Source organism: Danio aesculapii, chromosome 19 (assembly GCF_903798145.1).
Source record: "Danio aesculapii chromosome 19, fDanAes4.1, whole genome shotgun sequence".
Lineage (NCBI taxonomy): Eukaryota > Metazoa > Chordata > Actinopteri > Cypriniformes > Danionidae > Danio > Danio aesculapii.
The window spans coordinates 44,617,518-44,639,338 of record NC_079453.1 but is presented as its reverse complement, the minus strand read 5'-3'; the positions used below and the strand labels follow the sequence as shown (position 1 = coordinate 44,639,338).

At 34.6% G+C, this 21,821-nt stretch overlaps 1 protein-coding gene across 1 annotated transcript in view; it reads left to right on the top strand.

Annotated features, from left to right (window-relative positions):
• The first annotated feature begins 407 nt into the window (after positions 1 to 407).
• The window catches only part of plekho1a (pleckstrin homology domain containing, family O member 1a), a 34,216-nt gene continuing 12,802 nt past the window's right edge, over positions 408 to 21,821 (top strand). Inside the window, exons 1-2 of the mRNA XM_056479941.1 lie at positions 408 to 630; positions 3,104 to 3,250. Of these exons, the coding sequence (XP_056335916.1) occupies positions 604 to 630; positions 3,104 to 3,250 (174 nt within the window). The 5' untranslated portion in view covers positions 408 to 603. The remainder of the gene's footprint in view (positions 631 to 3,103; positions 3,251 to 21,821) is intronic.

Genomic DNA, 21,821 nt, shown 5'->3' with positions numbered 1-21,821 from the left:
AGTGTATGTGTGTGAATGTGAGAGTGTATGGGTGTTTCCCAGTACTGGGTTGCAGCAGGAAGGCTGTCCGATGTGTAAAACATAAGTTGGCGGTTCATTCCACTGTTGCGACCACTGATAAATAAAGGGACTAAGCTGAAGAAAAACGAATGAATGTGTTCTCTGTACTAAAAGTGCATTTAATAATTTTTGTTAATGACAACATTTGAAAAAAAAAGTTAAATATATTTGTATGTATATTTGTATGTTTGGAAGATGATGATGAGGTGAAAAAAACGGAAGCCATTGAGGCTGAACGTGCAGCGTGACATCACACGGACAGCTGTGCTCGTTCAATAGATGGAGCAGTCGAGCTCTATAAACGGGAAAATCCGTGTCGGTGAAGCACAGCAGCTGCGGGACTCACACAAGCCAATGGAGAGCCCGTGCCCGCGGTTTGCGAACCGTCAATGTAGAGACAGACAGCCGTTCATCTCCAGATCCAGCACAGCAGCACCTGAAACCGGCAGCTTCACCTCAGAGGATCCCATAAAACATCTCTGCTCCGGGTCAAAATAATCGGCACAGATCGCGGAATATAACGTACTTCTGAAAAGACCCAACATGAAGAAAAGCCATTTGGTCAAAAGGGTAAGACATGCACACAGCGAGTCTGGGATATCGATTATGAATGCTCATAGATGGTTTTATAGTAGTTTTATTGAATATTCGGTGACTTTCTGATGATTGGTTTTGTGTAAATTAATTGAACAGCCTATGAGTCCTTTGTTATGAGACCGTTTGTGTACGTTACACTTTTGCTTTGTGCTAGTCACTGGTTTGATTAGCAAAACGGAATATTTAATTGACCACACCCTTAATTGGCTAATTTATAGTAAAGCATTTTGGGATATACATTTTCCTAATTAATATACTCGCCGTGAACAAATCTGACTTATTAAAATGTACTGGCCTCTAACTAGTATTGCTAGCAAACAGTCCAGCACTGGCTTGTGTTTTCTGTTAGAAACCTAATTATTTTAGTTTTAACTCTATATTATGGAGTAGCCTTACTTTTACAGTAGCTACTAGAGTCTATTCCAATTTTAGCTGCTAGATAATATTTTTTAGAGACTATTTCTCTATTCATATGATGCTATGTGGTCTAGTAATACTTGCTAAAATGATTTTTCATTTGTCCTGTTAATGTTACTTGTACAGTTTTTATATGCACTAGTATTTAATACCTGCTATAAAGTGGAAGTAAACAGTGGAAGCTTGTTTCATCCATGAAATAAAATAAATAACCGTTAATTTTATCTCACAATTTTGACTTTACTTTGATTGCCATTATGTTTATTACATTTTTTGACTAGTAAGTTTATATATAGAAATTAAGAGAAACAAATTGAAAAATAAATAGTCACTATTATGAAAAATATGCAAAATACTTAAAACTTTTTTTCTTCAATTATGCACAGCAAAATCGACAGTGTTAATTCAACTCGGAGAGATGTTTACATGTATAAAGTTAAATTAACATTTTTAAAAGTGTTAACAATTTAACACTGGCTCAAGAGTCTAATTTTGTTATTGTTTTATCAGTAGTTATTCACATACTTTATAAATGCAATAATTACTATTTTAGTCATGCATTATAAAACATTAAAACTTAATTATTGTTGGTTCAGAGCTAATTAGTTGCATAATAAACCAATACAAAACATAGTTTCACATTTTATTTTTGATGAAAACTTTAATTCCATGCATGTTGACGTGTTAACATGTAAAGTGTTAGTCCTTGTAGTCATACAGAAATATTTAGTTTTTAAAAAGTAATTAAAACACTGCCTAAAACAGAGGAAAAGCATAAAAACATGTCAGCAGTTCCAGCTTTATGGATGTGACATTTGCAGTAGAAATACAGAAAAATAGAGAAAGTCTATGTTAACGTTATATTAAAACATCTGTTTATATTTCCAAAACAGCTAACCACAGAATTATGGGATCAGAAAAATATCAATCTGTTAACTTTTTTTAGATTTTAAATGAGGAAAATAAAGATGCGTTATTGATGTGACCAAAAAAAAAGTTAGCGCGTTTACAGTATACAAAATACTGTGTAGAAATTCTGTGGATTAAACTGCACAACCCAAAAGAAACAATGCTCATCAAAAGGATAAGTGTTTTCACTCTCTATAGAACAAAAATGATTGATTTTTTTTTTATTTTTTATTTGACATTTTTGCATTTATGAGGAAAAAGGTTTGTTATGGATGTGACAGATTTGAAATTGGCTCTTGTTTGACTTTGCTAAATCAAATATAATAGTTTGAAAACATTGACAGAGACATTTTTGAGTAGATTTTAAGTACTGTAAAATACTTGCTCACACCAAAAATGTAGAAACGGTTTCGCTATTTTGGTTGAAGCTTAGTTTTTTCATGGCAGGGTTGACATTTGCATGGTATTGCAGAAGATGATCAGCATCACACTCATTTCCAGTAGCCTGAAAGCATCACAATGCACATTTAACAGCACTGTAACAAGTTTTTCCATCCACAAAATAAACATTTTCACACAATACAAGAAAATTGAAGATTTTACAGAACACTGGCAGTTCATCTTTGATCTCTGTGCATATTGCAAGTTTATATTCAGTTTATTTTTATCCTGTGGAGGAAATGGCTTCTATACTGTTTTGAATACTCTTTGAATACATCATATAGAGATGTACTAGTGAAAGTACCATTAAAGAAAACAAACCAGTAAGTGTTTGACAACATTATAGATGTAAACATTAATACTGTAATAACAGATATGACTTGTGTGTGTATATATATATATATATATATATATATATATATATATATATATATATATATATATTTATATATATATATATATATATATATATATATTTATATATATATATATATTTATATATATATATATATATATATATATATATATATATATATATATATATATATATATATATATATATATATATATATATGTGTATGTATGAAGACAGTGCTTTGTGACAGAGTTCCTGCTTGAACTTGAATAATATTATGTAACACGAGCGACGGACTAACCGGGTCATTGTTGACATGCTCAGGGTCTTCAGGATGCCAACCAGCCGTCATCCCAACCGGATAAAGTAGGCTGGATCCGCAGGTTCAGTGGCAAAGGAATATTTAGGGAAATATGGAGGAATCGCTTTGTGATGCTTAAAGGAGATCATCTGTTCATCTTTGAAAAAGAGGTGAGTTAATGATGGCTTAAACGAAACATTTTTAGGCATGTTATCTGTACAAAATGAGTTCATGTTATATAGCTACTGAGATTTTTACATAAGACTCAGAGTTTTTAAGCATCAATAAATATATATTGTTTTCTGTACGCTGGAAATTTTAAATTTTCTAATCAAAATAATGACTGTCTTACTTTTTTGTACATGATTTAAAGAAATGAAAATGTGTAACAATAGTTTATGCACCAAAAATACCAAAAGATATTATCTAGGATATTAAGAGGACGAATAATTTGATGCCGTATTAAAACAAAACTGCATTTAAGGATCACAGTGCAGCTACAAAATACTCATTAATTATCCAATTAAATCTTTATGCTTTGCTACTATCCTTCAAACTATTAGGGTTTACCAATATATCACTTTTTTGTTAGGTAAAATTTAATATTTAATATGATCATTAATTATTTGTTGTTTTTTTAAGTGCTGAAAAAATGTATCGTGATTAATTGCATCCAAACTAAAAGTTGTTTTTGATGTAATATATGTGTGTGTACTGGGGCTGCATGATATTGGAAAAATCTAACATTGCGTTTTTTTTACATTTTGCGATATATATTGGGATGTGAAAACAATTTTACCAGATGACTTAATATCTCTATTTGCAAAGAATTTTTAATGTTAATCAACTGGGATGATTCTGCAGTGAGAGTGCATCTCTATAAAATCCAATAAACAATCCATAAACCTTTTGGGCTCCCCTGACACATTTTCATTGTAGTCTGTGCTATTTGCAGTGCATTTCTGTATTTACATGTGTTGTGAGTATTTTCATACATAACAATCTGTGAATACAATCAAGACAAAGATATAATTGAAATAAAGTGTTTTATCATTTCCAGAGTCTAACAGTATTCAAGTACAGTAACTGAATAATAAAAATAAAAATAATTCAATAAAATTTATCATAGTTAAGGTCCCAAATGGTACAATTTCTTATACAAGTATGCTTTTAAAATCATTATACAATCACAGGCATCATAAACACATGCAAATGATAAAATTATAATCCAGACTCAACATTGCATATATCCTGCAATGTGACTATTGTGAATGTTCACATTGCGATAACGATGCTGAAACGATATATTGTACACACTAGGGCTGTGTACTGTGTGTATATATATATATATATATATATATATATATATATATATATATATATATATATATATATATATATATATATATATATATATATATATATATATATATATATATATATATATATTGTGTGTATATAAAAACTTAAATACATATAAATAATAAATACATGAAAATCTTTGAGAACTTTTGTTTATATTCAGGTGTTCATGTGTTCATGTATTAAATTAAATATCTATGTACAGGGCTCTAAATGAACCTTTTTGATTGGTAGCACTGGTGCTCCTAACTTTAAAAATTTAGGCGCACCAGCCAAAATTTTGTTGCACCCACCAAATATGAGCACCGTTACTACAAGATGTAAATAAACAGATTTATTGCATTTAAAATAAACACTAATCAAAACTAACAACAAAAAAAAAAGCTTACGTGAGGAAAATATGTTTCAACGAAATCCCGTCATCACAAGAAAATTGTGTCCTAAATCCGCACATGCGGTGAACATTTTGCAGTGAAAACCGGCCGCACACAACAATTTTATGCACTCGCACAAATTCTCCCAAATATATTTTGAGGTCGCATATATCAAATTTCAGGCACATATGCGACCAAAACAATCGCAATTTCGAGCCCTGATGTAAAAAAATTTGTTTTGTATAATTTTGTATGTGTACCACATGCACATGATATTAGGGTTAGGTCGATAGACAATGCCATCATACATCGCCGTCGTAGTAGCAACCCGCACGCGAAAAAACACACTCAGGCCCCGTTTACACTAATACGTCTTAGATTTAAAATGGCAGTTTAGTGACACAATGACACAGATCACTCTGCCTAGTCATGCCAGAGTCTTGCAGAAAAGTGATTGACAGGTGGTATTTTGTGTGTAACTTATCTTTATTTATTTACGATTTGGTTATAGGTAAAACAAAGACCATGCGGATCAGGTAGTTGAAACGGTAGGCTACAAATAATTAATTCATTATGAATTAGTTAATTATTCATATTCGATTAATTAATTCGATGCCATCATCCATCGCAATGTTTCATACTAGACATCGTACAATGCCAAATCGGTTGACATCGCCCAACACTAATATATATACATTATATATTTATATATAAATATATATATTTATTAGTATATATATTAGTGCTGGGCCGTTATCGGCGTTAACGCGAGACTCTTATCGCGCGATAAAAAAAATATTGCCATTAATCTATTCTCAAAGTTGGGTTGGGAGCTGGGTCTATTCTACGCAAGCTATGATGACTTTTACCTTGATATTTTAGCATGGATGTATACCTGACCGGTGAGCCGTCTGACAAAAAAGTGCCCTTCTGAATCAAATCGGCAGGATGCCTGACTTTAACTGCAGTTCGGCAGTTTCACTTTAACTCATGAATATTTCAGTCATGCCGTCGTGACAAACTGGGGTATTAGACGCAAATAAGGAGCAAGGATTGGTGAGAGTGTTATAGAATGTAATAACGCCAAACATAAAAAAAAAACTTCCGCATTTCACGGTGTGTGTGTGTGTTTTGTTTGTGTGTGTTTTGTGTATGTGTGTTTTGTGTGTGGTCCTTTACTGACAACCGCCTGTGTCTTGGATCTTGTCAGAAATATGGCGAAAAGTCCTACATTACAGTAATAGTTTGATTGCAGTGTTTACTTCAGTAATGCCACTAATATATGCATACTCCACATGTCTTAATTCCATTTCTGTTTAGTTCAGTTATGACTTTAGTCGCATTAAGGTAATCAAAAATCGCTGTTTACATGGTGACTCTTAATCAGAGTATTGTCTTAATTGTATTCAAATTGTATTAAAGTATTGTTGCCCATGTAAACATACTCAATGGTTGACACACCGTCAGGGCTCTGTGATTGAGAAGCAGCGTTTTCTGTATGTACGTACAACAAAGCCAATTATGAAATCTCTGTTTGGAGCTTATGTAGGCCTACAGTTCAACATTCATGTTTAACTGAATAAACAGTTAGTAGACACAAGTGCATCTTATTGATCATAAGTTATTTTCATCACCAGTTATCATAGTAGAAGAGTTTCTCAAGCAGTTTGCGATGCATTTTGGAAATAGGAGATGAGCCCCTGATCTAATGCTCCACCCGGCTCGAGAAACCTGTTCTCAATGATTTATTATTTGGGTAGCACACATATTCTGAATGCCTTCAGCAGAATTCAAATGAGCTATTTTAATCTAGATTAATCTAGTTTAATTTCGAGATTAATCTAGATTAAAAAAATAATCTACGCCCACCTATAATCTGTTACACTGAATGACGGTGGAATGTTATTTCATCCATATTTTGTTGTTTTAGTTCTTTGCAACATTAAACTTCACCTGGTTTTAATATACTTTATGTAGAGTAAACACATTTATAAACCACAGTGTTGATATGGTGAATTATGAGTTTGAGTAATGAATGTTTGCCAAACCCCCTTGTCCTTTATATTAAAGACATAGTCTTGAAACATCAAAGTAATCCTTCTGACAAGCTATAATTTTCTAATGCTATTATATAAACACTTGATAATTGAAACCCAATTTTAGCCCGCAAACAGCACACGAACCTGGCTATTAGCTGCAATCAATATTCCCCTGTGCCTGTGTCATGGATTTTGTGTCACTACCAAAAAAACCCTAATAGTCCTGAAAGTTGCTTAGAAATATTCAGCTGAATTCAATTTCCGGTTCGTTGTAGGAGCAACAAATCTTTATAATTGAATCAGTCGCTCACTTGAAGCATGGTTGTAATTTTCGTGGAAGTGTAGCAGCTTGTTCCTGTCAGCGCCTGTAGGCCTTCATCACTTTCAGAAAGCCGTCAGAAAATAGCATATCATCATGGGTAAACAGTACCATGGGTTTTCTCATTAAATCGATGTAAATGATTTAAAGAGTTGAGAGAGCGCAGTTGTACATCCCTTATTCTCGCTGCTGCTGTCTTTTGTGAGTGACACTGTTGTTTGCATTAACCCTCCTATTGTCTTTGAATTCTTTATATGCCGATTGCAATTTGGTTTAAAAATGACCTGCCTTCATTAAACGTCTAAAATAAAGCAGATCAATTTTATTTCAATCATTAAATCTATAAACATCATCTTCATCACAAACTACAGTTTAAGTCAGAATTATTAGTCCCCCTATACTCATTTGTACTCATTTAAAAGCTGTTTCATTGTAATATACGTCACATCTAAACATCATTTTACTTCTAATCAAAAACTTTGCCATGAGTATGATCGGGCATTGAATCACCTGTGTAACTAATAACTTTTTTCACCTTGAGATTCAAAGCAAGATCAGATTTTAATTGATATTTTTAAATTCTCTCTCTTTGTTTCTGGAAATAATTAGTGGATGCTGCAGAGAGACATTGATTTACATATAGAGAAACAGTAAATGCAGGTGGTGCAGAAGAGGGAAGTAAAATGAGTGTCAGAGCTTCCTATATATAGCACTGAATTATTCAAACATGAACTTTACAGAGACAGAACACATGGACATAAACTGGGCCTTCTGACAGTGAAGCTTGACTTAAAGGAATAGTTCATCCAAAATTAAAAATGTCCTGCATTGAAAAAGAGTTTGTCTTGTTTCTAGTCCAAATATCTAAAAAGTGTTAAACCAAGAAGCTTGTAAAATGTTTTGTTTTCAAAAGCAATAAGTCAAAATTAAGTCAGATTTCCCTAAAATCAGAAGCGAAATAATCTGCCAATGGGCTTAGTAAAATAATGTGATTTCAAAGTGAAAACAAAATGGTTTTGCTTACCTCAATGACAAATTATTTAGCTGTTTTTTAACCTACATTTTTTTGTCCGAATTCATAAGCCACCTTTAAACTGTACATGACATTCATCAAGAATTCATTCATCCATAAATTTTCTTCGGCTTAGTTTCTATTGCTGAGTTCGCAGTGGAATGAACCAATAACTATTCCAGCATATGTTTTACGCAGTGGATGCCCTTCCAGCCACAACCCAGTACTGGGAAACACCCATACAAACTCATTCACACACACACACACACACAGTCATACGCTACAGCCAAGTTAGTTTACCCAGGTCACCTACTGCATGTGTTTGGACTGTGGGGGAAACCGGAGCACCCAGAGGAAACCCACGCCAACACGGGGAGAGCATAGAAACTCCACACTGAAATGCTAACTCACCCAGTCAGTAGTCAAACCAGCGACCTTCTTGCTGTGAGGCGACAGTGCTAACCGCTGAGCCACATGCCACCTCAGACACGAATTGTATAATAGTTTTTTACCCACACTGATTTGCTGTCTTTTTTTTTGTATCTCCAATAAAGGAGTGCAAAAGCAAGAGCCTTTATTCTCCATGTGTTCCCCATGATTGAAGGAATACTAGAAATTCATAGACTGCAAAAAAACTTGGAGGGAATGTGGAAACAGTATATAATTAAAAATATATATTTTATTTGAAATGTTATCACTCATTTATGAATAGAAATGTTTTTTATGCAGACTTTTTTCTGATTCAAAAAGTAACAAAAAATAAAAAACGAATAATAATTCTCAACTGCGGCTACACAGTGACTCACAGCAAGAAAGTCACTGGTTCGAGTCCCAGCTGGTTTAATTGCCATTTCTGTGTGGAGTTTGCCTGTTCTCCTCGTGTTGATGTGGGTTTCCTCTGGGTGCACCGGTTTCCCACACAGTGCAAATTGGCTGTAGTGTGTGTGTGTGTGTGTGTGAATGAGTGTGTATGGATGTTTCCCAGTACTGGGTTGCAGCTGGAAGGGCATCCACTGTGTAAAACATGCTGGAATAGCTGGCGGTTCATTCCGCTGTAGTGACCCCAGATTAATAAAGGGACTAAGCCGAAGGAAAATGAATGAATGAATGATTACTCAACTCATGCACACGGACCCGATTGGACAACACTGGAATACATCACATTCGGTCGGGCTGTCGCATATGGTCTATACGCAGATGTTTAAATATTTTAACAGATCCACAACTCAAAACGGATCCTAATTTTCCACATACAAAGGTGATCGGAACTCGGGCTATAGTATTCGAAAAACAGTATGCGAGAAGTACCTGGATGACCTACTACTTGTGGCGAGATTCTGAAGTACACATCCGATGGATGCTACGCTATCCCATGATGCCACGTGAGAGAATTCATGAATGGGAGAAGCGACGCAACTGACGGTCATGTGATAATGACTATTGGCGGATGCAATATGTCCAAGTTGCATTCATACTCACATTTATACTATGTAGAACGTACTTTTCTAACGGTCCAGTAGTAATTTCAAATACAAATGTAGTACCTATTAGGGATGCGATGATACTGCAATTCGTTACCAATCGATACTGAAAGTTTTTTTAAACGTCCTTTCTCGCTAACTTATGAGCGCTGTTGAGCACTTTCCTAAACAGCACACACAGAACAAAATTGTGCGCATCCAAAGACTTGTAGACCTTTAACTTCTCTCTTGTAAAATCACTTGGAGTTTCAATGAGATTGTTAATTTCGGGCTGGATGCTTGGCCATTTCATCTTGTCCAATATCCATTGGGAGGGTGCTATCGCAAATGGACCTGTCAGACGAACCCCGCTCACTTTAACGTTAATTTTGCCAAATCACTGTGCTTATCACTTGGTGACGAGCTATTATAATATGCTGAAAGCATTATGTAAATAATATAAATAATATGCAATCAATATAACTTGTCTCTAAGACAACAGCAAACTGTCATTCCCTTGATGTAAATGCTAGCGCTCCCGTTTTTTTTTTCTGCCACCTCACTGCGCTCGCATCCTGAATGTTTACAAACATAGTAATTCATCTATAAGCTGACTTATAAGGCATTCACTGATGAATCGCTGCGTTTAAATGCTCCAATGTCCGTTACTGTGGTTACACTCAGTAAACAGCGGTAAACTGATGACCTTCATGGCCAATCACAGTCATTTCTGTTGAGCATGCGAACACAATGGCAAATCATCGGTGTTTAAGTGTGTTCTCTCAAATGTGCTCTCAAATGTTCGCGGTAAAATGGAAATTTTTAGCATAAAATTTAGCATGATTTCCGCTACATTCATTCTTCCATGGCGATGCGCCACGCCAAAATTGATCCCACCACGGCTAAATTACAGCTTTTCATCATTTTCATTCAGTCGTGTTTTTTTTTTAATAGCGGGTGATAATTGCACCAAAGTGTATTAAAAGGTAAGTGAATTATAACAGCGCAAACTTTGCTGTAACCGTAATAGTGCTGTGCGTTATTTGTTTGAACCTTAAAGTTATGTGCTGACTGACTGACTGAAGGGTGCGTGATGCGTGAGGCCAGCAAACACGACGTATAGCCGTTTCACTTTACTTCAGGACGCATTAATACCGATCTGTAGGTCTATTGGAGACATTTATAAATATTCCTAGCAAATCTAATAAGTGTTGGAGACATACTAGTTACATAAACGCACAAAATCACACTTCAGCAGCGTTTATTTGAGAGCGCACAAGAAGATTTGCTCTTGAGCAGCGTATATTTGAGGGGGCGTGCAAGAAGTTTTGTGCACGAGCAGAGGAAATCGGCGCGCAAGCAAAGAGATTCACATGCTCATGTAGGCCCACATGGAATCTGTGCGCACAGAATTCCGCTGCTTTTTAACCCATCATTAATTCTGCTTATTTACTTGAGTAAATGTGTGTACATCTATATTTATTCAGTTTTTAAATTAATTACAGTAATATTATTGACTAATATGAAAATGTTCATCTGATTTATTTACAAGGCAGTTTGTGCAGTAATATTTTAGTAGAGATATTATATGAGAGAGTTGCTTTGTTTACCAAATAAAGTGAATCTAATTGGATTTGCATTTTAAACATTAAATAAAAGTTAAAAGATTACATTTTTTATTTCACATATTAAGGTTTTACTTATGATACTTCCAAAATAATTCCACAAAAATCCGCAGATTTTTCCAAATTTCTCCGCAGAAATTGAAAAAACGCCCGCAGATTCCCTCTGGCCCTACTCATAGGCTATTACATACATGCGATCTCAACATTTGTCATGGAAATAACGCCACAGATAGATCTGTGTAAAAAAGGCCTGCCGACACAGCTGGAAAAAATCCTAGAGGAAACACTGTTTAGTACCGAATAGTACCAAATTCAAGTATCTCGACAACCCTAGTACCTATTTGAGTAGTAGATCATTTCAGACACAGCCTATTCGAACATACTACTTGTCTCACATACTGTTTTTAACATACTGTTCACAAGTTCACACATGCAATAGTTTCAGAATAAAGCGTATTTGGCGTGCTGTCCGGGGAGAGGGCTTTGAGCTCGGGGAAGACACCCAAACTTATATAGGAGTTATTCCCCTTATCAGGAAACAGAGAGGAATTGGGATTCGAGCAAAAAATCTAGCCCGGCCCCAGAACGCCCCCCTCGGGATTGTAAAGAGGTGAGGTGACGGGGTGGTGGAGGGATGCTAAAGTTGTAAGATGCTGCAGGTAAGACAGCTTTGGTATAGGGGTTTGGTCAAGAACTGATTGGATAATAGAATAATTGTCTATGACGTATTTGATACTGAAACTTCTGCGCGTGCTCCTCCCGAAATTTGTTTATAAAACATCACTAAAAATGAAGTTTGATCAAATTACTTATTTAAAATGAGCTGAAACAACACAGTTATTGAGGTTTCCTTGGAACTGCTTTATTGTTTTATGTTCAATCCACTTAAATTTGTTAAAAAAATTTATTAAATTAATATGGATTGTGTGGATCCCAGCATTTTTTACAATCTGTAGTATGCAAGTGTGCGATTTCAGATGCAGTCATAGTCTTTGTTAATTCCCAAAATTGTTCGGTTTAGCATGCATGATGCCACATTTTCACTTTTGTTACAATAATTAAACTAAAGAAGCCAGAATTTTTCACATTCTGTGCGCTTGTCTTATGTCTCAGCAAATCTCTCCAGCAGTCAGACAAGTGAGGTTATTTTTGAAGCCTCTGAACACGATGTCAGCAGGTTGCATCAGTCGTGTATGTATGTATGTGCGCTACAGGTCTGTCCTCTAGTGATCGCTGGCTTCAGGCTCTGTGTATGAACTGTTCGCAGTGCATGTCTATAGCACTGATATCTTCATGCATCGCTGCACTTCACTTTCCTCCAGTGCTTTTGCCTGACCGATGTCACCTGACACAACTCTTCGATAGATCTCACTCATATAGCATCGTGAAACACAGCTCGCGCAGTGCTAAGCGTAAAGGCTACAATGCTCTCTGACTCCCGAGCGAATCATTTGATGCTTACGGTTGTAGACAGCTGAGTATCTAAACCTGTGTTCAAAGTGCTTCTGTTCAAGCTCCCTATATACTGTATCTGCTGTGAATAATTGATGCTGTATTCTGGTATTCACGCTATTCGGGATGATCAGTCATGGATGAAAGCTTCATGTGTGCAAATGGAGCGTATATGCAAACGTGCACTCAGGATTTACTCTTTTTTTTAGTGGATTTACAGATTTTATTTGTAAAACTCTGCAGTGATTAACAATATGTTGTAAAAATGTCTATATTCAATGTTTATTGCAATTGCTCTCTCTCTGTTATACACATATATGAATAATTATAATAATGATGAATTCAAGAATAGTTTTTATTGTGTATTTATATATTCAATTTTATTATTAATAATATTACAATTATTGTTATTGATCCTACCATCCTTATATTCATTCAATTATATTGAAATTTAAAAAAAAATTGCTTTAAAAATTGTTGTTAAATAAAGATTTTTTTGTTCTTTATTAGTTCATATAGTTTATAGCATTATTATTATTATTATTATTATTATTATTATTATTATTATTATTATTATTATTATTATTATTATTATTATTATTATTATTATTATTATTATTAAATATTAAAAATAATCTATTTAAATATATTTATAGAATCTGCATTATTTATTGAATAATATTTATAATTTAATATATATTATATTTTTTAGATAGCTATACATAATTCTAAATAAAATAAGTTCATATAAATTTATTTACATTTTTATGAATCCATTTTACATTTTTTAAAGATAAAATATTTTCCTCTAATGTATTTAAATCGAATCTGTATTATTTATTTGTTATATTTTTATAATTTAAATATAGTATAGTATATAGTATATATTGTGATTAGGGCTGCAACAATGAATCGATTAAATTGTTAAAAAATCGATCACTAAAAGCATTGGCAACGAATTTAATAATCGATTCGTTGTATCACGCGAAACGGGGACGTTTTATTAATAAAAAAAAACATTAGATCAGCGCGGAGCGGAGTGAACACAGTATCTCTCGCGCACGGTCTCTCATGCAGAGTTCGGCGCCTCAAAGACAGGGATGAGGAGGGAGTTCAACAGCAGGGTAAATCACTACAGAATCCTACATTTGTTCTGTTTTGAAGTGAGGACCGTAAAGTCCCTGGTGCTGGTGTTTTTCCTCGTTATCCAGCCTGACAAGCATGATAATTCAGTATTAGCTCGTTTACCCTTATAAGAGCGGCAACTGAAAAATTCAAACAGAGCTTTGGCTCGTTGGCTGGCGCTGAGCCAAAGAAAGACTTATCAAATTATCACAATTATGCAGCGTTTTAACCGCCCAATGCTTATTTTATGTTTTAGACATGTAAATACACACAAGTACTAGTAAAACAATACATTTAGAGTTTGTAAAACACACAAGAAAGTCTATGGAAGTCTAACAATCCATTCAAATATAATTTGCTGATGTGTTTTGTTCTTATCAGATACACATAGTGAAAGTAACTATAAAGTTGAGTCTGTTCTTCTCTAAATTGACCAGCCACTTACTTGCATGTATGGTCACTCGCAAACTCGCAGCCGCAAGTAAACATGGCGATGCCCATCTCACGTTATAGATCATGATCTCTTACACGTTTATGTGAATTGGAATATCAGGTAGTTGATGACATGATGAGCGTGTAAATTTGTTGAATTAAAACGACAAAAAGCATAATAAAAGGGATACATCCGTCACACAGTGCTATTGTGGCTGCGGTGTGTCACATGACAAACATGATGCGTCGCCATGGAAACATTATGGGTGAACGTTCTAAAATAATGGTCACCTAAAAAAACTCACTCCCGGGTCCAGATAGAATCTTTAAAACTCACCAGTGAAAGAATTAATAACAGCAGTAAAGCAGCAGTGGTAGAGTTACTTTGCATTGCAAGACTAAAGACATGTTTTATTCACTCGCCTTGTTTGCATCATCATTTTTCCATCTGTAGTCATGTATAGCTGCACTGCAAAACAAACTTTTCTTAGTCATTTTGTCTCGTTTTCAGTCCAAATATCTAAAAAATCTTTAATCAAGACGAGACAATAAAAACGGCATGAGAAAATGAAGTGACGCTTAGCTTCTGTTTGAGATTATATCTCATTAAGATTATTTCTCTTACCCCATTGGCAAATATTTTTGCTTGTTTTACGTAAACAATCACTTAATTTTGAGGTGTTTTTTTAAGAAAACAAGACATCATTTCTTATGCTATTTCATGTGTCTAGTTTGTATATTGATTTAAGATTTTTTTAGATATTTGGATTGAAAACAGAACAAAACTACTTAGTTTTTTTATTTTATTATTATTATTATTTTATTATTATTATTATTATTATTATTATTATTATTATTATTATTATAACAGCTCAGGGATGAGCTTTTTTGAATAAAGGGTTGGAAATGAATGCTTTTCTTGTTTTTTTCATCCGATTCATCGATTAATCGAAGAAATAATCGACAGATTAATCAATTATTAAAATAATTGTTAGTTGCAGCCCTAATTGTATTCATTCATTTATTTTCTTTTCGGTTTAGTCCCTTTATTAATCTGGGGTCACCACAGCGGAATGAACTGCCAACTTATCCATCATATGTTTTATGCAGCGGATGCCCTTCCAGCTGCAATCCATCACTGGGAAACACCCATACTCACTTGTTCACACACATACGGACAATTTAGCTTACCGAATTCACCTGTACTGCATGTCTTTAGACTGTGGGGGAAACCGGAGCACCCGGAGAAAACCCACGTGAACACAGGGAGAACATGCAAACTCTATACAGAAATGCCAACTGACCCAGCCGAGGCTCGAACCAACGACCTTCTTGCTGTAAGGTGATTGTTCTACCGTGACGCCCTGTAATCATTTATATATAATTTAAATGTATATATAAATGTGTATATAAATGTGTATATATGTATACTTTGTTACTTCATGTAATTTGTAACATTAATTTTCAACGAATAATTTTTTATATTGTAATATCTAATGAGAATTTACATTTATTATTCTAATTAATATGAATATTTATATACAGTTATTATTAGATATCTATAAAATGTAACATTTAAAATAATAATTATAATATTTATTTAATATAATATTTATATTTATTTATATTTACAATAAGCAATACAGAATCTATTCATAGATAATCTATTAGATTTATTAATCTATATTTAGTTTATAGCTATATTTAATGAAGATATTTTATGCTTTATGCAATATGATGTGTGAAGTGAAAATCATCTGTCAGTCGGTCATAATCATTTACTTGCTCTTTGATATTTGACTTCAACGCTTTCATCAATCTGCCAGGGCGAAAGGCTGCGGGGTTTACTTTTTGTGTTTATTTTAATTATGTCTATTTTAGGAAAATTACTTGACCTGAAATAATGCAGTCAACCAGATTACAGAAACACGCTGCGCACGTGACTCGAGGGGATTCAGCAAATCTATTTCCACCTTTAATTCCAGTCTGCTCGTACAGAAGTAAAACAAGTAACTGCAATATTGGCGTCAGTTTTACTGCGCTCTACAGTCCTGCAGATGATTTTATGCGTGTTTGGCTAGAAGCAAAGTGAAGGAGCCAAACCCACCACCAATTCCTTGAAAACCTCTACATTTCTAAAATCCTTGGAAATGTCAGAGGAGAAAAAAGCATGGAGTGAATGTAATATTCATGGAGTACTGCGTTTTAGTCCTTACGTTTAGTGGATGGAGTTACCTTCGTCAGAGTGAAGATGGTGGGATTGTGGGTTATTTTTGGTGTGGTTAATCCAGAGATCAGGACGGCCCCCTGTCGAGAACGTGCTGCGCCATCAGTGGGGGAGTGAAATATTGATGTGGTGAAGAGGGGCTCTTTTCCTCCAGGGGTCTTTTGGCCCATATTAGCATCACTAGTGTGCTTTCTGAGAGTGTGCGCTCACTCACATTTAAATGTGTGACCCCAGGAGGCCATATAGAGGCATACGCTCACGCAGATTACCTTTGGCCATATGTAACACCAGGAGGATTTTACCTCTTTATCATAAAACTGCTTGTATTTTAAGCCCATTCAGTGTTGAAAATGGGGGTTGAGTAGGCAAAAAATACATCTAAAGAGGCTAAAATGCATTTTGTTGGGGGTGCATTGCAAACAAAAAAAAGACTTTTGGTATTATACCTGTGTGTATATATCTATATATATATATATATATATATATATATATATATATATATATATATATATATATATATATATATATATATATATATATATATAGGTATTACATATTATATATATGTATTGGTGTTACAAGAATATATATATTTAATTTTTATTTTTTTATATGCATAAGTAAAATGTGGAGGATCTTTATATACTTGTTTATAAATTCTTACACAATTTTCTGTAATTGTCTATATTTCCTCAATTTAAATCTTTAGTTCAAATATTAAAAATGTTTCATAACAAATAAAAATATAACAAGTAAAAATATAACAGGTAAAAATATAACAAGTAAAAATATATTGTTTTGTTTTCAACAAAAACAAGTCAAACATAAACTAGTTAAATAAAAAGAAAAGTGAATAAAAATGTGACTTTAATCTGCCAATGAGGAGGGTAAATCAAATAAGTTTATTAACAAGATTATTTTACTTACCCCTTTGGCTAATTATTTAGCTTGTTTTAAGGAAAACCTCACTTAATTTTGACTTATGTCTGAAGACATAACAATATTTTTACTTGTCTATAGAAGCTTCTTGATTGAAGTATTTTAAAGAAATTTAGACTAGAAATGAGGCAAAAACTTTTATTAAATATTTTTATTTTACTGTGCATCATGTAACAGTTTAAACAATGTTACGTAAGGAGGAAAAACTATGAAATTGCTAAAAATACTTTTAAGGGGGCAAGAAATTCATGTAAGGTGCCAAAAAATATATGGACTAAATAAAGCCTAGGAATGCAAGATAGAGTTTATATGCAAAAGCAGATAAAGTGTTTTTATGTTGTGCATTGAAGAATTCAGTTTCAAAAACATTCATTCAGTTATTCATTTTCCTTCAGCTTAGTCTCTATTTCAGAAGTCACCAAAATGGAATGAACCGCCAACTATTCCAGCATGCTTTACACAGCGGATGCCCTTCCAGCTACAACCCAGTACTAGGAAACACCCATACACATTCATTCACACACTCATACACTACGGCCAATTTAGTTTATTTAAATCACCTATAGCGCATGTGTTCAGACTGTGGGGGAAACCGGAGCACCCGTAGGAAACCCTACGCCAACATGGGGAGAACATGCAAACTCCACACAGAAATGCCAAGTAGCCCAGACTCGAACCAGTGACCTTCTTGATGTGACAGCAACATCGCTAACCATTGACCCACCTGCTGCCCATTTCAAAAACATGATTTATGGAAATGACTAAAACCGAAACTTTTTAGGGGTTTTCAGAAATCATATTTTTAATTTGAATATTGATCCATCCCTCCATCCATCCTAAAATTACATCATTTTTTATTTTAAATTTGGAAGAATTCACACCAATTGTTTACAGAATAAAACAAAATCTACTCAAATGTAACCCCACTGGTCCTACACCACCCAACCTGCTCTGGGCTGGGATCGAACTGGCAACCTTCCGCATGGGAGTCCGTTGCTCTAACAAGGAGGCTAAAGACCATGACCTCTAGTGTTTGTCACTAGAGCACCTTTAGAGGTCAGAGGAGGGAGGTTTACCTGCACAGCACTTACCAGCTGGCCTCCGTTACACTCACCCCCCTAAACCTCACTTCCATGCGGGTCATGCCACCAAAATAACCCCGCTGGTCCTACATCACCACACCCGCTCTGGGCTGGGATCGAACTGCCAACCTTCCGCTTGGGAGGCGGTTTCTCTAACAAGGAGGCTAAAGTCTTTTGTCGCAAGAGCACCTTTAGAGGTCAGCAGAGGAAGGTTTACCTGCACAGCACTTACCGGCCTCCGTTACATAAACACAAAACTATATTATCATTTAGTTTATTTATTTAGCATTCATTGCGTAAAACACCATCACATTTTTTTGATATGATAATATTCCATTTTAGATAATGCAATAATATTTTAACTTCAGAAGAGTCATCAAAACTGGGTGGAATAACACTGATTAGCAATCACAACCAATAAAAATATTGAACACTTTAGAATAATAGTCTAATTGATTAATGTTAATTAATGTATTAACATGAACTAAGTATGTATAGTCTTTTAAAGCATTTATTAATCACAGTTTAATATTTACTAATGCATTATTAAAATACAAATTTGTGCTTATTCAATTCAATTCACCTTTGTTTGTATAGTGCTTTTACAATGTAGATTGTGTCAAAGCAGCTTCACATAGAAGGTCATAGTATTTAGCACTTATTAAAGTGAATGCACATTGAGTTAACATGAACTAAAGTTATTTAACTTAACATTGACAAAGGGGCAGCACGGTGGCTCAGTGGTTAGCACTGTCGCCTCACGGCAAGAAGGTTGCTGGTTCGAGTCCTGGCTGGGTCAGTTGGCATTTCTGTGTGGAGTTTGCATGTTCTCCCCGTGTTCGTGTAGGTTTCGTCCGGGTGCTGTGGTTTCCCCCACAGTCCAAAAACATGCACTATAGGTAAATTGGCCGTAGTGTGTGTGAATGAGTTTGTATGGGTGTTTCCCAGTACTGGGTTGCGGTTGGAAGGGCATCTGCTGCGCAAAACATATGCTGGAATAGTTGGTGTTTCATTTTGCAGTGGCGCCATCTGAAATAGAGATTAAGCCAAAAGAATATGAATGAATGAATAAATGAATGAATGAACGTTAACAAAGATTAATACTGTAATAAATGTATCACTAATTGTTTGTCCATGTTAGTAAATACGCAACTTCTTAATAGCATGAAAACAAAACTTAACATTTTACTCAAACCCATACCTAATAAGTGCAGTAAATACAGATTAAAACTAAAAATATAGAGAAGACATTTATGAAGGTAAAAAAATGCAAGTGGCAGATTTTTGCTTACAATGAGACTTTAGGTAAACATGCGCTGATTTATAAAGAATGTGATATCGATAGAGTCATATTAGTCAGAGCGGTTTTGAACAGGCCGCTTTACTGTGCTGCTGCTGTTTTTCTGTGATCACGGATCTCTTTGATCTCTTCACTTTAATCTCAAGATCACTCGCACCAGATTCCTTTGTTGCGTATTTCTGTTGCTTAGTAACTCTGACCCAAAATGTCTGCGTTTATCTTTTTTGGCTCAGTGTGACATTACGCAGCGCATGCTAAAATATCCAGCGTTGAGTTTCTGTGTTCATCTCAGCAGAAGCTCCGTGACCCTCACTGCGGCTCAGTGGGATTTAAAGCCCCTCTGTGGCTATTTTTTCCCTCAGGTTCAGTGAAACGCACTACTTTTTTTCCCCAGAGTCAGCTGTAATGAGACCTGACCTGTCTTAAAATGAGGCGTTTTCACAGATGGGTCACTGGTTGAATAATTAGAGGAGGGGCAAAGCTGACTGAAAACCGTTTTAAACATCTGTCTGGATTTCTGATGAAAACAGTTTGGACTATTAAAAATACTGTAGCATGATGATAATAGTATGATAATAACATGAATCTAGAATATATTCAGGATCAGGTTTGGTTATGTATCTGTTAGGCTTCCCACAAAGATATCGGATACATTGCAATAAAAACATTGAATACATTTCACACATATAAAATAAATGTCATATATGCAACATATATTTTCAAAAATGTCCATTTAGATATTTATATTACATGTACGTTACATATATGTTAAAATATATTAGCTATATTGTTATATGTGTTTATATATGGCCAAATGTGATATAATTTTATATAATTGAACATACACTGTAAAAAAATATCCGTTAACTTGTGTTTCACAAGGATTTTCCATTTATTTACGGTTGTGAATTACGTTATGGGGTGTTGATCTCTGCTCTATCGACTTTTGATGTGGAAAATTCAACTCTACTACAGTTTATCAAAGTGGCTCATTAATGTTTTAGTGGTTTGAAATAATATAATGTATAAGAAATCATATACTGAGAAATAAGTATGTAAAATAACAAAAAATGTACTGGCAGTTTATTACAAGGATTTTGTAGCTTAATATACAACACCAACCCAGACATTATATCACTTTAAACTACAACAAATGTTAAAAGAAATCACTTTTTTAAACTTTTCAAGGTTAAAAGTTGTTGGACGAAAGATTAATATCCCAAAATGCAATTCATTCATTTTCTTTTCTGCTTAGTCTCTTTATTAATCCGGGGTCGCCACAGCGGAATGAACCGCCAACATATTTAGCACATGTTTTACGCAGCGGATGCCCTTCCAGCCTATCTCTGGGAAACATCCATACACACTCATTCACACTCATACACTACAGACAATTCAGCCTACCCAATTCACCTGTACCGCATGTTTTGGACTGTGGGGGAAACCGAAGCACCTGGAGAAAACCCACTTGAACGCAGGGAGAACATGCAAACTCCACACAGCTATGCTAGCTGACCCAGCCGAGGCTCGAACCAGCGACCTTCTACATAAATAAATGGAGAAAAATTCAAGATAAAAACACATAAATCAAAAAATACGGAAAACTTTGATGTTTTTTCAGCGTGTATGTACATATATGTAATTCCAGTGGTGGAAAAACTATACATGTAAAATGCATATGTTGCATATATCACATTTATTTTATTTTTTGGGGTGGGGTTATTATCTTTATTTGAGATGACAGTAGAGAGTATTGAAAGGAAAGCATGGGGAGCAGAGAGAGGGGAAGGATAGGTATAGGAACGCAAGGCGGAATCGAACTCGGGTCGCCGTGACACCGGAATGCATGTGTCGATGCACTAACCACTACACCACTGGCGCCGAAATACATCACGTATTTTGAAATTGATGTGAAATCCAAATATGAACTTGTATGACATCTATGTAATTTGCATAGATCGGATTGTGAAAATATAGGAAGCCGTTTCAATAG